This window comes from Arvicanthis niloticus, chromosome 20 (assembly GCF_011762505.2).
Source record: "Arvicanthis niloticus isolate mArvNil1 chromosome 20, mArvNil1.pat.X, whole genome shotgun sequence".
NCBI lineage: Eukaryota > Metazoa > Chordata > Mammalia > Rodentia > Muridae > Arvicanthis > Arvicanthis niloticus.
In genome coordinates, this window is record NC_047677.1 from 52347169 (window position 1) to 52362187 (window position 15019).

Sequence of the window (15019 nt, forward strand, 5' to 3'; positions counted from 1 at the left end):
GTATGCTTTCTGTTGTTGTTGAAGTCCAGCTTTAATCCATGGTGGTCTCATAAGATAGAAGGCATTATTTCAAATTTAATGTATCTGTGGGTGATTGCTCCCTGACCAATTTTATGATCAATTTTGGAGAAGGTTCACGAGACGGTGAGAAGAAGGTATATTCATTTGTGGTTGGATGAAGTGTTCTGTAGACATCTATTTGGTCCATTTGAATCAAAACATCAGGTAGGTTTATTATTTCTCTGCTTATTTTTTGTCTGGAACCTATTGGTTGATGAGAATGCAGTGTTAAAATCCTCCACTTTTAATGTGTGGGGTTGAATGTGCAGTTTAAGTTTTAATAATGTTTCTTTTACAAATATGGGTGCCCGTGCATCTGGGGAATAAATGTTCAGGATTGAGGTGTTCTCTTGATGGATTTTTCCTTAGATGATTATAAAGTGTCCTTCTCGGTCTCTTTTGCTTAATTTTGGTTGAAAGTGTATTTCATTAGCTATTAGAATGGCTGCTCCAACTTGCTTCTTGAGTCACTTTTCCTGGAAAAAAAATTTCCAGCCTTCTACTCTGTGGGCTTTTCTATATTTATTGTTGAGGTGTGTTTCTTGTATGCAATAGAACGATAGGTGCTGTTTTCACATCAACTTTGTCAGCCTGTATTTTTTAATTGGGTAATTGAGTCTATTAATGTTGTTGAGAAATGTCAATAAACAGTGACTCTTAATTCCTGTTATTTTTAAGTTGATGGTGTTAGTGTGCTTTCATTTGTGCAACCATGCATGCATACATGGGTGTGTGCGTGCGTGCGTGCGTGCGTGCGTGTGTGTGTGTGTGTGTGTATTTCACTTGTTTTGTTTTTGCTGGTATGTAATTATTTATTTCTTCTGATTTTATGGTGTCATTATATTCCTTTAACCAAAGGAATATAATCACTTTTCATTCTAGAATTTTTTGTAGATGTGTGGATTGATATTAATTAAATTTGGTTTTGCCTTGAAATATTTTGGTTTCTTCCTCTATGGTGATTGCAAATTTATTAGTCTGGGTTGGCATCTATGGGGTTTTGGGGACTGCAAAAAATACCTTTAGGCCATTCAACCTATTAGGGTCTCTATTGAGACATATCGGGTGTAATTGTGATAGGTCTGCCTTTGTATAATACCTGAACTTTCCTTTGCAGCTTTGAATATTCTTTCTTTGTTCTGTACATTTAGAGTTTTTATTATTATGTGGTGGGTGGATTTTCTTTTCTGTTCAATATAATTGATTTTATGTATGCTTCTTGTGTGTTTATAGATACCTCTTTCTTTAGGTTGAGAAACTTTTCTTCTAAGATTTTGTTGAAAATATTTTTCTGGTCCTTGGACCTGGGATGCTTCCCCCCCCCCCTTCTATTCCTATTATTCTTAGGTTAGTGTTTTCATGACATCCCTGATTTCCTGGATGCTTTGTGTCAGAGATTGTTGATTTAATATTTTTTGACCGTTGTATCAATTTCTTATATTGTATCTTCTATACCTTAGATTCCATCTTCCATCTCTTGTATTTTATTGGTGATGATTGTGTCTGTTGTTCCTGTTTTTATCCCTATGGGTTTTTTTTTTTTTTTTTTTTTTTTTTGTCTCCAGGATTCTCTCAGTTTGTGGTTTTGTTTGTTTGTTTGTTTTTGCTTCTGTTTTCATTTTCAGGTCTTGAACAATTTTATTTATTTCCTCCATATGTTTATTTATATTTTTCTGTATTTCTTTCAGGGATTTATTTGTATCCCTTTTAAAGGCCTCTACCTGTTTGATTGTATTTTTCTTTATTTCTTTAAACAATTTATTCATTTCCTTCTTTAAAACCTCTATCATCTTTATAAGATTAGATTTATAATTATTTTCTTGTGCTGGAGTTGTTAGGATATCCAGAGAGTTCTGTACTAGGATAGCTCTACTCTGAAGGTGACTTATTGTCTTTACTTTTGTGGATTGTGTTGCTATGCTGGTCTTTAGTCATCTATTTGTCCTTGGATGTTTCTGTTGTAGCAGGTATTTGGGGGAGCTAACCTCGATGATCCTGACGTGGCAGGCCTTGTTTAGGCATCTATGGGCTGAACAATGGAACTCGAGAGACATTGCAAGTCTTCCAGCATTTAGGTATGCCCCCAGGGACAAGATTGGAAGGAGATTGGGGTGGAGAAGGCAAGCAGAGAGATGGTGCAACAATGGATCTCCAGAGGATATTACACTGCTCTGGACAGCTGGGCATGCCCTGAAGGACTATGGACAGGGACAGGGGAATGGATGCAGGGTAAAAAATATAACCTCTATGGTTCTGTATAAGCAGATATGATGAAGGTAGGTAGAGAGAGATCAGGACAGTGAAGGTCTGTGAGGGACAGCAATACCAAAAGGGCAGTTGGGTATACTCCAGAGGACTGAGGGTGGGTGCAGTGGAATGGTTGGATGAGAGAAATATATGCTTCCAGATCAGCAGGTTTGATCACAACTAGGTTTTGGTTTATTAATTCACACATGATTTTTTAATGTAAGAAAATCAAGTATAACATTAAAACAAAAACTATCACATTAAAGTTGAGCAAAACAAACCAACAAAAAGAAAAGAACCCAAGAGAAGGCATGAGAATCAGGAACCTACTTGTTGACACACAGAGGAATTTTATAAAAACACTAAACTGGAGGCATTGATATATAAGCAGAGAGCCTGGTGGACATCCATGAGGGACTTCTCAAATCTCCAATCAGGCTCTGTGAGTTTATATAGGTTTTGCTCATTTTGATTTAGAAGGCCTTGTTTTCTTGGTATCTTCCATTCCTCTAGCTCTTAAATTCTTTCTATCTCAACTTCCATAATGTTTTCTGAGCTCTGAAGTGAGCAAGTTGATAAAGACTTCACTTTTAGGGCTTAGTGTTGAAAGGCCTTTCACTCTGTACATAGTGTCTATCTATGAGTCTCTATATGTTCCCATCTGCTGCAGGAATAAGATTCTCTGGTGATAATTGAGCAAGGAATTTATTTATGAGTATAGTAAAATATCATTAGAAATCATTTCCTCACTACATATTTTTTTCTATTGAGACCAGTATTATGTGATTTTATCTTAAGTCTCAGGGTTGTCTTGACTCAATTTCTTTTTTTTCTTTTTTTGTCTCAATCTTTTAGTCAATCAAGCAGTGTTGGATACGGAATACATCTCATGAAGTGACCCTTAAGTTAAATCAGTCATTGGTTGGTTACTCCCACAAGTTTTGTAACACCATTGCCCCAGCATATCTTGTAGACAGTATACAATTGTAAATGAAAGATTTCTGTCCAACTTGGTGTTCATATTTCTCTTAGTCTTAGCAACAGCCTGAATTATAACTTTAGTTGTTTCAAAACTATATTAACTTCTCTAAGAATGAATGAAGGTACTTAAATACTTATGTAAATTCCAAAGACTTGTTTACTCATACATTGATTAATTTACTTATTTTAATTACATTCAATGTAACAGTTATATAAAGGATTTTGTGAGTTTTCATGTGTTTACTTTAAAGCATGTCTAAAAACAGAAGTATCTCCCAACCTCTGTTTAGTACCTGCTAATTGTACTTAAAAAGCATTTCCACTGAGAGTACTTTCCTTAGGAATTTTCTGTGCTAACACACCTGCAAGAGAGATAAATGAATGGTTTCGTTGAAAACAAAGCCTCCAATATTTGAGGCTATACACAGCAAGCATAGGGTAGTATACTCACAACATATGGTCGATACTTTCTACTGCTAGCTGTAGGTTCTATGGTACTTGTGTCAACTATAAAAGTAAGTTATGAAATTAATGATTGATTATGCACTTGTAGATAACAGTTTCTCTGTTCTCTAAAATATGAAAGATTTAAATGAATTTTTACATAATTCCACTCCAGTGGAAAATATAAAAACAAGGCAAGTTAAATAACACTTTGTTTCAAAAGTCATGAGGTCTTAGGGAAGATAGAAACATCTATGAATAGTTGTATCAATTACATAAATGAATGTTATACAATATTTCACCTCAGGAAATCTCTAAACCTAGAAATACTTTGTTCAGTAGTTTTAGAAACAACTAGTTTCCTCTGATTTTTTTCTCAGTCTCTTTATCTTAAATTTGTATGAACTTTAGCAAGTAGAATTTTTAACATGTACTGAATATTTGAACAAAGTGTTCAGTCTTTATTTAATTGTTAAAATATACCATAGGAATCAGTTTTGAGTAAATAGTCAAAGTTTCTATGATAGATTCTCCATATGGGTGGTTAGGTGTAGGTGTGTGTGTGTAAGAAAGATAGAAAGACAGAAAGACAGAGACAGAGATTTTATTTATAGGTTTTAGAGTCAGACAAAAATGATTAATGTGTTTGGTCTTTAAATCTGTATATATCTAATAAATGTCATAAGTTAAATTAAATAACATGTGATGAAAACAAAGTATGACTGAGAGACACCAGAATAAACAGATGAGCTGGTGTTCAAAGATCCTAAGATGAATGCAGTCTAGAAATCATTAAAGTGACTAAATTTTGTGAGAAAATAGATCTCTGTAGTGATATGAAATAGAAAGTTACTTAAAGCAGAAGATACAAAAAGGATAAGATAACAAGCAAAATTAAATGAATATGAGCATGAAAATAATGGGATATTATAATATAATTAAAGAGCATAAAGGCATCTTAGAGTGAATCACAAGTTAGAGGCATCTGTGTGGTTGCTAAACAAATATCAAGAGAAATGAAATGGCCAAGGATTATTCTTGCATTTATCAGGTCAAAACTAAGCTTATATAATATGAACAACATTTGTATAATACAAAATAAATTAAGATGTCAACATCTTAATGGAGGGATCACCACTCTTAAGTTCCATTATAGTAAACTCTAGGAAGATTTGTAGTATTAAATACCCTTTAAAAAGCTGGAAGAACAGTCAGTGGCTGACAAAATTAAATGTGAATGTAAAAGTGCTAAACAAATAGTATGCATCTTACATTGTTATTAATAGTATGTGAAAACTGCAATTATTAAAAATTTGTTTTAAAAAAACTGAAATTCTTTGTATGTGGGGTGGGTAGGTGTGGGTGCGTGTGTGTGTGTGTGTGTGTGTGTGTGAGAGAGAGAGAGAGAGAGAGAGAGAGAGAGAGAGAGAGAGAGAGAGAGAGAGAGAGAGAGATTATATGTATGCACATGTGGAAGACAGAAGTAACCACTTGTGCTGTTCTTTAAAAGCCATGAACCTTGCATTATGAGATAGAATCTCTCACTGACCTGGGGGTTCATCAGTTCGCCTAGTGCAGCTGACCAGAAAATCTCAGAGATCTATCTTTTTCTACCACCCCAGTGCTGAGATTACAAGTACACACCATTACACTCAACTTTCTTGAACACAGGTACTGGGTACTAAACTTTAATCCTAACTATGCTTTCATGACCAGCTCTCAGTGAGCTATCTCCACAGCCCATTGTAATTTATTTCACATTCAATTTTCAATTATGAAAAAAAATTAAGGGAAGATTTTTTTTCAATTCAAATTGTTTTAACATAGAATCATGAATGATGTCAGCTAAATGAAGTATATATGTGTCACCCTCATTCAGGAAACACACCTTGGCTACTGGTGCTGTTATTTTACAATTCCAGATAATTTATTTAGTTTTTATCTATAAAAAACATTGCAAATATCAAAACTAAGTGGCATAGTAACAGGGTTTTGGGATGTAGATTAGAATATTAAAAATTTGTTTGTATATTGTTCTTCTCTTTCAGGTGTGAAGCACATGTCATAATAGCCTAAAGCTTTTATCAGATGGGATTGTTCAAGTAAAGAGGTAAGATGGTATGGAAGTGACAAAATAATTTACTAATTTATCTACTAAAATTACTAAAATATTAACTTACTAATCAGTTGGTGGTCTTATACTACCCAGATCACATTCTTAAGGTACCAAAAGACAGTATTTACTTTCTCTTCTTCATGAAATTGTCAAAAGTGATTTGTCAGCCTAAAACTGTTGATGAGTAAACTATGAATACTTTCTTTCAGTTGTGTGCAAGCCCATCAAGAGTATGAACAGTGACAGTAATTTTACCTAATTACTAATTACCCTGTGTGCTGAAGACTCCAATAAACTTTTAATCTCCTTAGTTCATTTTCCATCCACCTCCAAATAAAATTTTAGATGCCATATTTAGATAGTTAACTATTTATTTACTCTAATCTACTAATAATTAGAGAGGCCTAAATACTAAACTAATTAATGTCTTAAATGACATGGTAAGATATTGAAACTATAAATTCCTAATTTCAAGAGTCCGTAGAAAACACATGTTGGTTTTCATAAATTCTCAGTGCTTAATTGAGATGCTAATGATTTTCCTGATGCCAATTAACTACAGTTAAAAAACATTTGAAATGTGCTGGATTGGCCACTGGGAACTATGCTAACTCCTTCTTCATTAGAGTATATTAACTTGTAAATCAGACATTTCAAAATGTCATTCCATATAATCTACTTTGGTTACATACATCCTCCCTATTATTTTTCCTACCTCCTCCTTCTCCCTCCTGTATGACTAGTTCTTTATTTACTGTCATATGGTCTTTTACTATATTGCACATATTTTTAAAATCATACAGAGTTTGTATCTATATAACCAGCTTATTTCACTCAACACAAACATTTCTAGCTTCATGCATTTCCTATGATGATATAATTTTCTTTTTCTTTAATACTGAGTTAAAGTTTTTATAAATCTTCTATTCTCTTTTATTGGTGTATATTTTTGCTTTTGACACAGTGCCATTCAGTTTTGTCATTATAAATTATAACTTGTTTAAAGCAGGTAGTGTGACATTACTATATTTGCTCTTTTTGCTTACAAATGCTTTGGCTATTTTGTTTTCCACAGGAATTTGGAGACTGCTATTTCTATTCCTGTGAAGAATCTTATTGGAACTTAATGGGTATTGTATTGAATTTTTATATTGCTTTTGGTGACACACCACTTTAACACCATAAATCCTGCTGATCTAACAAACATGAAAATTCTTTCTACCTTTTACTGTATTCTAAAGTTTCTTTCTTCACTTCTTGAAGTTTCTATTGTAAAGATCTTTAATTTTTTGGTTAAGTTTATATCTAGGTAATTCTTTGAATGTTATCTCTTTTTTACTTCTTTTTTGGTGAATTTTCTGGGTTTCTTTTGTTTTTTGTTTTTGTTGTTGTTGTTGTTTTTTATAGAAAATCTAATGTGGAGAATGCCACATAGAAGTAGCATTCTACCTTTAATTCCAGTTTGGAGATGGGATCTCCAGAAATATCTGACTAGGGATAGTAACCATATTAACTAGCTCTAAGTTAGATTGGGAGACTATCTCTCAATGAAAATAATAAAACAATTATCAAAAATGATTTCCTGTGTCAAACCTGTTCTTCCACCCTCACAAACTTGTCACACACACTCTTACACTACACACATATGCATCTGCACACATTTAAACATCCCTATATACACCCATAAAGAGAGAGGGGGGTTAAAAAGAATAAAAGAAAAAGTTAATATTTTCTGCATGTTCAGGTTGCATTGTTCTACATTTTAATAGTGTTTATCATATATAAGAGTTTTGGTGGAATCTTTAGGACTTTATAATTATGGGTTCCTATTATCTGAAAAATAGTCTGATTATTTTCTATTTCCCATTTGTAAACTGTTTTGTATTATCTTTTCTTTACTTATCTGGCCAAGATTTCAACCACAATGTTCAAAGTGACAGTAAAAAGTCTTCTTTTATATCTTGTATTATGCAAGATGCTTTAAGATTTTTCAAGTTTAGTAAAATGTTGTCTACCTATTTGCACACTATAACTTTTTTTTTATTCGGTTGAGGTTAGGTGTAGTATTCTTGGTGCCTTTTGTACATGTACTACTAAGAGACATTATGTTTTTCTCAAAATAATTTTATGCATTTATTGAGATAACAATGTGATTCCTACCCTTTATTCCTGCTTATATGTCATATTATATTGACTAGTTTATATGTTGAACCATCTTAAGTTTTCTACAGTGAATCCTACTCGATCATGATGTTTGTGTTTCCTCTTTTTTGTTTGTTCTGAGCTTGTTTGAATATCCAGGTATTAATAGAGTCACATGATACATGTTTTACTCTTCCTGCATTTCTCGTTAGTTAACTACTTTGAAAAACATTGGACATGGTCTGTCTCTTAAGATCTGTAGGATTATCAATAAATAAATTCAGTCTTGATCTTTGTTACATTGGCAGATTTACTGTTTTACTCTCACTTTTATTGACCACTTTAGTTTTTCATGTTGAATCTTGCTTCAGCTCTATCTGTTCATGGGTTTGCTTTGGATTTCTTGTAGATTTTTCAAATTAATAGGAGATTACATTTTTTTTCAAAGTATTGCCTAATAGTGCTCTGAATTTTAGGAATAACTGTTCTAACACCACTTTATCTGAAGCAATTTGTGTATAAGAGCTACATATACCAAATTTAAAAGAAAAGGGACAATAAAAACTAGGGTATAAATGCTGAAAAAGAAGGGACAAAAATAAAGGGTCTATAAAACAGAGTTGGAACATTGAAAATATGCACTACACTGTCAAAAACTTGGCTAAACTAACTAAAAGAAAAACTGGAGACACAAATTGCTTTGATTGGTTTGGCAAAGTTTTTGACAGTATACAACATATTTTCAATGTTTCAGCTGTTTTATGTGCCCTTTATTTTGGATTATCAATTTCAAAGCATTTCTGCCCTATTTTTATCCCTTTTCTTCTAATAATTTTGATATTTGTAGTTCTTGTTTACTTAAACCCTTTATGTATCTTAATAGGTAATTTATTTAGAACACATTTGTATTTCTTTAAATGCAGACCAACAACAGCTATAATCTCATAAAAATTTTCATTCTGCCTCTTTGGCTAATGTTGTATTTGTTTTTTCATGTAATTTTAGGGAAAAATTAAATTACTTTCTAAATTCTTCAATAATAATACTCATCATTTAAGGATACATTGTTTACTTTATATATGTTTTATACATTTTCTGCAGGTCTATATCTGCTGATCTACATTATATTTCATTATAATCTTATAATATACAGAAGATTAATTCATTTATTTACTTATTTATTTACATGCTGCTGGATAGTGTTGGTTAATTTCTTTAGTCCCCATACTCAAGAGGCAGAGGCAGGCAGGTCTCTAAGTTTGATGCCAGCCAGGTCTACAAAGAAAGTTGCAGAACATCCCGGGTTACTTGAAGTAACCCTGCCTTAGTTGGGGTAGGGGCAAACAAAAGTATAAATAAACAAACAGCAAAAACAACAAAAAAGGCATGCTTTTTTCTGTTTAATTTAATTAGAATTTGTCTCTACTGGGTTGTTCGCTTGTTTGTTTTCTGTTTGTTTTGTTTGCCTGAATGATTATTATTATCTATTATTGATAACATAATCACCTACTGTTATATTAGAATCTGTTCATCTCTTTTAGTTCAGTACTCCTTACTGAAATTGGATATGCTAACGTTTTCTGTATGATTCGTTACTCATGAATTTTAGGCACTCCTGTTGGATTGTTTTTTTTATTAATACAAAGGTATTCTTTTTATCACTAATACTATTTGCTTTTAGAATCCATTTTTCTTGTAATTTCACTTTTATTCTCTTTGCCTTTGCAAATGGGATGTGTTTGTTTGTTTGTTTGTGTTTTACATGCTATGAATAATTGCTTTCTGTATCTCATTCCAGTCTGGTAGTCTCTGCCTTTTAATTGGAAGGTTGAGATTATTAACTCTTACTTAATTCTGAAAGGTATGTATGACTTCCTATTACGTTTTCATTTGTGTAGTGTTTGGTTCTTCTTTACTTCTTTGGTTCTATAATCTTTATACTAGTATTTATTACCTTACCACTGAGATGCATTCTTTTCAGTACATTCACAGTCATGAGATTTTTGTTGTTTTTGCTTGCTTGTTTGTTTGTTTGTTTGTTTTAATCTGTGGGTAGAATTCTTGACTCTTCTGTAGCAGGTTTAGGGTTAGGGTTAGAGTTAGGTGGCTTCATGATCAGACATTTCTTTAGTGTTTATCATGGATTGTTTGTACTTTACTTATGAAGAATATTCTGGATAGAGTATCCTAATATGGCAGAAATTTTCATTAAGGAATTGAAGTACAGCATGCCATACTCTTGGCTTTTAGAGTTTATGTTATTAAAGGTAGAGTTTGTCTTCTAATTTTTCCTATTACCTAATTTATGCCTATGTGTACCCCTATGGGGGTGTGTCCACACAAGTACAGAAATGGGTATTTTATTCTCTGGAGCTGGAGATGCAGGTAGTTGTGTTACACTCATTGTGGGTACTGGGAATACATATTTGGATTTCTAGAAAAACAGTAAGCACTCTCCAGAGCCCAACAACAACCAACTACTGTTATTTTATGGATTTATCTTTGTATGTGACTGGCACTTCTCTCAGTTTTCAATAATTTTTCTTTATTTTATGTATCTATTGTTTTAAATTAACGTGCCACTTCTAAACTGTAGGTAAAATGAATCAAAGGAGAATGGCTGTAACCAATGAAAGCCACCCAAAAGAATTCATCCTACTGGGCTTTGCTGACCATCCTTGGCTGGAACTCCCTCTCTTTGTTACTCTTCTGATAACATACCCCATGGCTTTGATGGGAAACATCGCCATCATTCTGGTGTCCACCTTAGACCCTCGGCTCCACAGCCCCATGTATTTTTTTCTCACAAATCTCTCCTTTCTGGACATGTGCTACACCACAAGCATTGTGCCTCAGATGCTGTTTAACCTAGGAAGCTCCAGAAAAACCATTAGTTACATTGGGTGTGTTGTTCAACTTTATGTCTTCCACATAATGGGAGGCACAGAATGTCTGCTTTTGGCTATCATGTCTTTTGATCGATATGTGGCTATCTGCAGACCTCTCCACTACACTGTCATCATGAGTCAACGAGTCTGTATTTTGTCAGTGTCTATTATGTGGCTGACTGGCGTGATCTTTGGTTTTTCTGAGGCTACACTTACATTACAACTGCCATTGTGTGGCACATATAAACTGGATCATTTATTGTGTGAAATCCCAGTTCTCATAAAAACTGCCTGTGGTGAAAAAGAGTCTAATGAGCTAGCACTTTCTGTGGTGTGCATTTTTATCCTGATTGTTCCTTTGTGCTTAATTCTTGCTTCTTATGTTAATATTGGATGTGCAGTACTTAGAATTAAATCTTCTGAAGGAAGGAGAAAAGCTTTTGGGACATGTTCTTCTCATCTCATTGTAGTTTCTTTATTTTATGGTCCAGGTATGAGCATGTACCTTCAGCCTTCTTCATCTATCACAAGGGACCAACCCAAGTTCATGGCTCTCTTTTATGCAGTTATAACTCCTACACTGAATCCCTTCATCTATACCTTAAGAAACAAGGATGTAAAGGGTGCCTTAAAAAAGCTACTGAGAAACATTTTCAGTTCAAAGTAAAAAATCCTTTGGTATCAAATGAAATAAATTAATATTTGTAGAAATTTTATATCAGCTTCTCTAATAATTGTCATATATTCCAGGTCCACAGAATATGGCCTTCTTGCCAGACTTTTCTCATTTCTATTATTGTAGCATTGTGAGTTTTATATATGAATTAGGATGAAGTGTTTGATGTTTAAATAAAGAAAAATGTCCAATGATATTAAAATATACAATAACTGTGGCTAATTGTTTAATAAAACATTACTAGTATAAATCTTGAATCAATGAGAAAAAAAGAAAGTGACTTTACTGATAAAGAACAGTCTGGGAATATTTTTGAGACTAAACTGGGACATTTAGATGTGCCTTTGAAATTTAACACAAATCAATAAGAGAAAAACAGTTTTCTTTTTATCGAATATTTTCTTTATTTACACTTCAAATATTATCTCCTTTCTCAGTTTTCACCTCCTGCAAGACCCCCTGTCTCATCCCCCCTTTTTCTATGAGGGTGTTTCCCCACCCACCCACACTCCTGCCTCCCTGCCCTCAATTTCCCCTACACTGGGGCATTGAGGAACAAGGGCCTCTCCTCCAGTTGATTCTTGACAAGGCCACCCTTTGCTACTTATGCGACTGGAGTCATGAGCCCCTCCGTGTGTACTCCTTGGTTGGTGATTTAGACCCTGGGAGCTCAGGGGGGTGGGGCATTGTTGGTTAATATTATTGTTCTTCCTATGGGGTTGCAAACCCCTTCAGCTCCTTCTCTAAGTCCTTCATTGGGGACCCCATTGGAGACCCTGTGCTCAGTCTAATGGTTGGCTGTGAGCATCTCCTCTGTATTTGTCAAGCTCTGGCAGAGCCTTTCAGGAGACAGCTATATCAGGCTTCTGTCAGCGTGCACTTCTTGGCATCCACAATAGTGTCTGGGTTTGGTAACTGTATATGGGATGAATCCCCAGATGGGGGAGTCTCTGGATGGCCTTTCCTTTAGTCTCTGCTCCACATTTTGTCTCTGTATTTGCTCCCTTGACTATTTTGTTCCTCTTTCTAAGAAGGACCAAAGCGCCTACACTTAGGTCTTTCTTCTCCTTGAGCTTCATGTAGTCTGTGAATTGTATCTTAGATACTCCAAGCATTTGGGCTAATATTCATTTATCAGTGAGTGCATACAATGTGTGTTGGTTTGTGATTGGGTTACCTCACTCAGGATGATATTTCTAGTTCTATCCATTTGCCTAAGAATTTCAGAATTCATTGTTTTTAATAGCTAAGTAATAATAGTTTTCTAATATGAAACAAGTTGATTACATCAATAAATGATGAGTGTATTTTTGGTGAAGCTTATTTTAGAGGTAAGTGATATTCAAAATATGTTCCATTACAAATTGAATTTCTACAGTTTGGTTGTAAAATCTATACTCACAAACTTAAAACTATCATATAAAATTTTTTACAATTCATGAAAGGAAATTTATTAATTTGATGTTGAAACTTTGTTATTTAATAAGTCATTGTTATTGAAGCATGTGTGTCCCAGTCTGCGCTTCCCCATGTATGGGGGCCAAGTGCTCAGGTCTGAGGGTCAGTCAACAGGGTCTAGCAAGAGAGAGAGTGGGCATGAAGAGGCAAGAGACACGAAGAATGGAGACAAGACAGAGAATCTGTTCAAGTCCCCTTTATTGAAAGGAAATCATGGGTACATATAAGCACAAGCAGGGGAATGCAGCTGAAGACACTTTGTCACGTGCACCTTGCAGCTAGGGGCATTAAACAACAAAACAAGATATGTGGGAAAAACAAGATGTTTATTAGAGTATGCTCAGCTGTTGTAGGCTGTTGAAAACAAGTCTCTTGTCAGGATATATGGCCTGAGATGGCTGCAAAGATGATGGCCGCTTTCTGCTATGAGTTGGCTCCCAACATATGTGTCAGCCCTTTGTTACACAGATCTGACCAGGAAAGAGAGAGAGAGCAAGACAGAGGAGAAGAGAGGGAATGAAAGAAAGAAATTGTGATCCTCAAGGCACATATTCCAGTGATCCACTTTCTCCATTTAGGCCCCACCCACCATAAGTTCAACTTCCCAAAAGAGTAACATCAACTATGTCCTAAGTATCTAATCACATAGGTCATAGGGTAGGCATTTCATATCAAGCCCATAAAATAAGGGATTCTTCATTAGAATAAAGTCAGTTTTCTCAGAATACATTTACAGTATAGTAGAGAATAGAACAGAATAAAGTGTTCAAAGTCCTGAGAGGAAAACAGCTACAAACTAAAAATATTATATACATGAAATCTATCCTTCAGAATTGAAATGGCAATAAAACATTGTTCAGACAAAAAAATACAAAAACAACAGGGAAATCACACCATCTAATCTCTACAATAAACAATAAGAAGTCCTGCCTGAGAAACAAAAGAATGATAGCCACTAATATAAAACCACATACAGAAATATACAGAACTCAGTTGAATAAATTGAAAAAAGAAGACATAATATAATCAAACCATTGGGGTTCAAGAGTTATGCCAAAAATCACAGGAACATCTGTCTTGGTCAGAGAAGGATGGAATATTGAATACACACCCTAATACTAATTGATCAGAGAGCCACAGTGCTTAGAAGTAGGGTGATGAACCAAAATAATGAACATTTCTCATGGCCAACTTCTTTTTTTAATTATTTTTTATTGGATATTTTATTTACATTTCAATGTTATCCCTTCCCCATTCCCCTCACCCAGAAACTCCCTATCCCATCCCCCTCCTCCTGCTTCTATGAGGATGTACCCCCACCTACCCACCCACTCCCACCTCCCTGCCCTTGAATTTCCCCACACTGGAGCACCCAACCTTCACAGCACAAAGGACATTTTCTCTCACCTATACTTGACAAGGCCATCCTCTCCTACATATACAGCTGGAGCCATGGGTCCTTCCCTATGTGCTCTCAGGCTGTTGGTTTAGACCCTGGGAGCTCTGGTTGGTTGGTATTGTTGCTCTCTCCATGGGACCACAAACCTTCAGTCTTCTCTCTAACTCCTCCATTGGGAACCCTTTGATCAGTTCAATGGTTAGCTGTGAGCATCTGCCTCTGAATATGTCAGTCTCTGGCAGACCTCTAAGGAGACAGCTATATCAGGCTTCTGTCAGCATGCAATTTCTGGCATCCACATCAGTGTCTGTCCTTGGTGACTGCACTTGGGATGGATACCCAGATGGAGCAGTCTCCAGACAGCCCCTCCTTCAGTTTCTGTCCCACATTTTGTCTCCATCTTTGGTCCCATGAGTATTTTGTTACTCCTTCTAAGAATGACTGAAGCACCCACACTTTGGTCTTCCTTGTTAATGAGCTTCATGTGGTCTGTGAGTTGGATCTTGGGTACTCTAAGCTTTTGTGTTAATATCCACTTATCAGTGAGTGCATTCTTTTGTGATTAGGTTACCTCACTTAGGATGATATTTTCTAATTCTTTCCATTTG

General features: G+C 34.8%; 1 protein-coding gene across 6 annotated transcripts; it reads left to right on the plus strand.

Moving 5' to 3' along the window:
* The first annotated feature begins 3669 nt into the window (after positions 1 to 3669).
* On the plus strand, positions 3670 to 11771 carry LOC117724708 (olfactory receptor 2B11-like). 6 transcript variants are annotated; one of them, XM_076916932.1, is made up of 5 exons: positions 3670 to 3803; positions 5781 to 5842; positions 6924 to 6978; positions 9789 to 9851; positions 10587 to 11771. In XM_076916932.1, the coding sequence occupies exon 5, from the start codon at positions 10592 to 10594 to the stop codon at positions 11543 to 11545; it is 954 nt and encodes a 317-aa protein (XP_076773047.1). In that variant the 5' UTR covers positions 3670 to 3803; positions 5781 to 5842; positions 6924 to 6978; positions 9789 to 9851; positions 10587 to 10591; the 3' UTR covers positions 11546 to 11771. The 6 variants fall into 6 exon arrangements, with proteins under 6 accessions (XP_076773047.1, XP_076773045.1, XP_076773046.1 ...); XM_076916930.1 differs by lacking the exon at positions 9789 to 9851; XM_076916931.1 differs by lacking the exons at positions 3670 to 3803; positions 9789 to 9851 and adding an exon at positions 5248 to 5403.
* The last annotated feature ends 3248 nt before the right edge of the window (positions 11772 to 15019 follow it).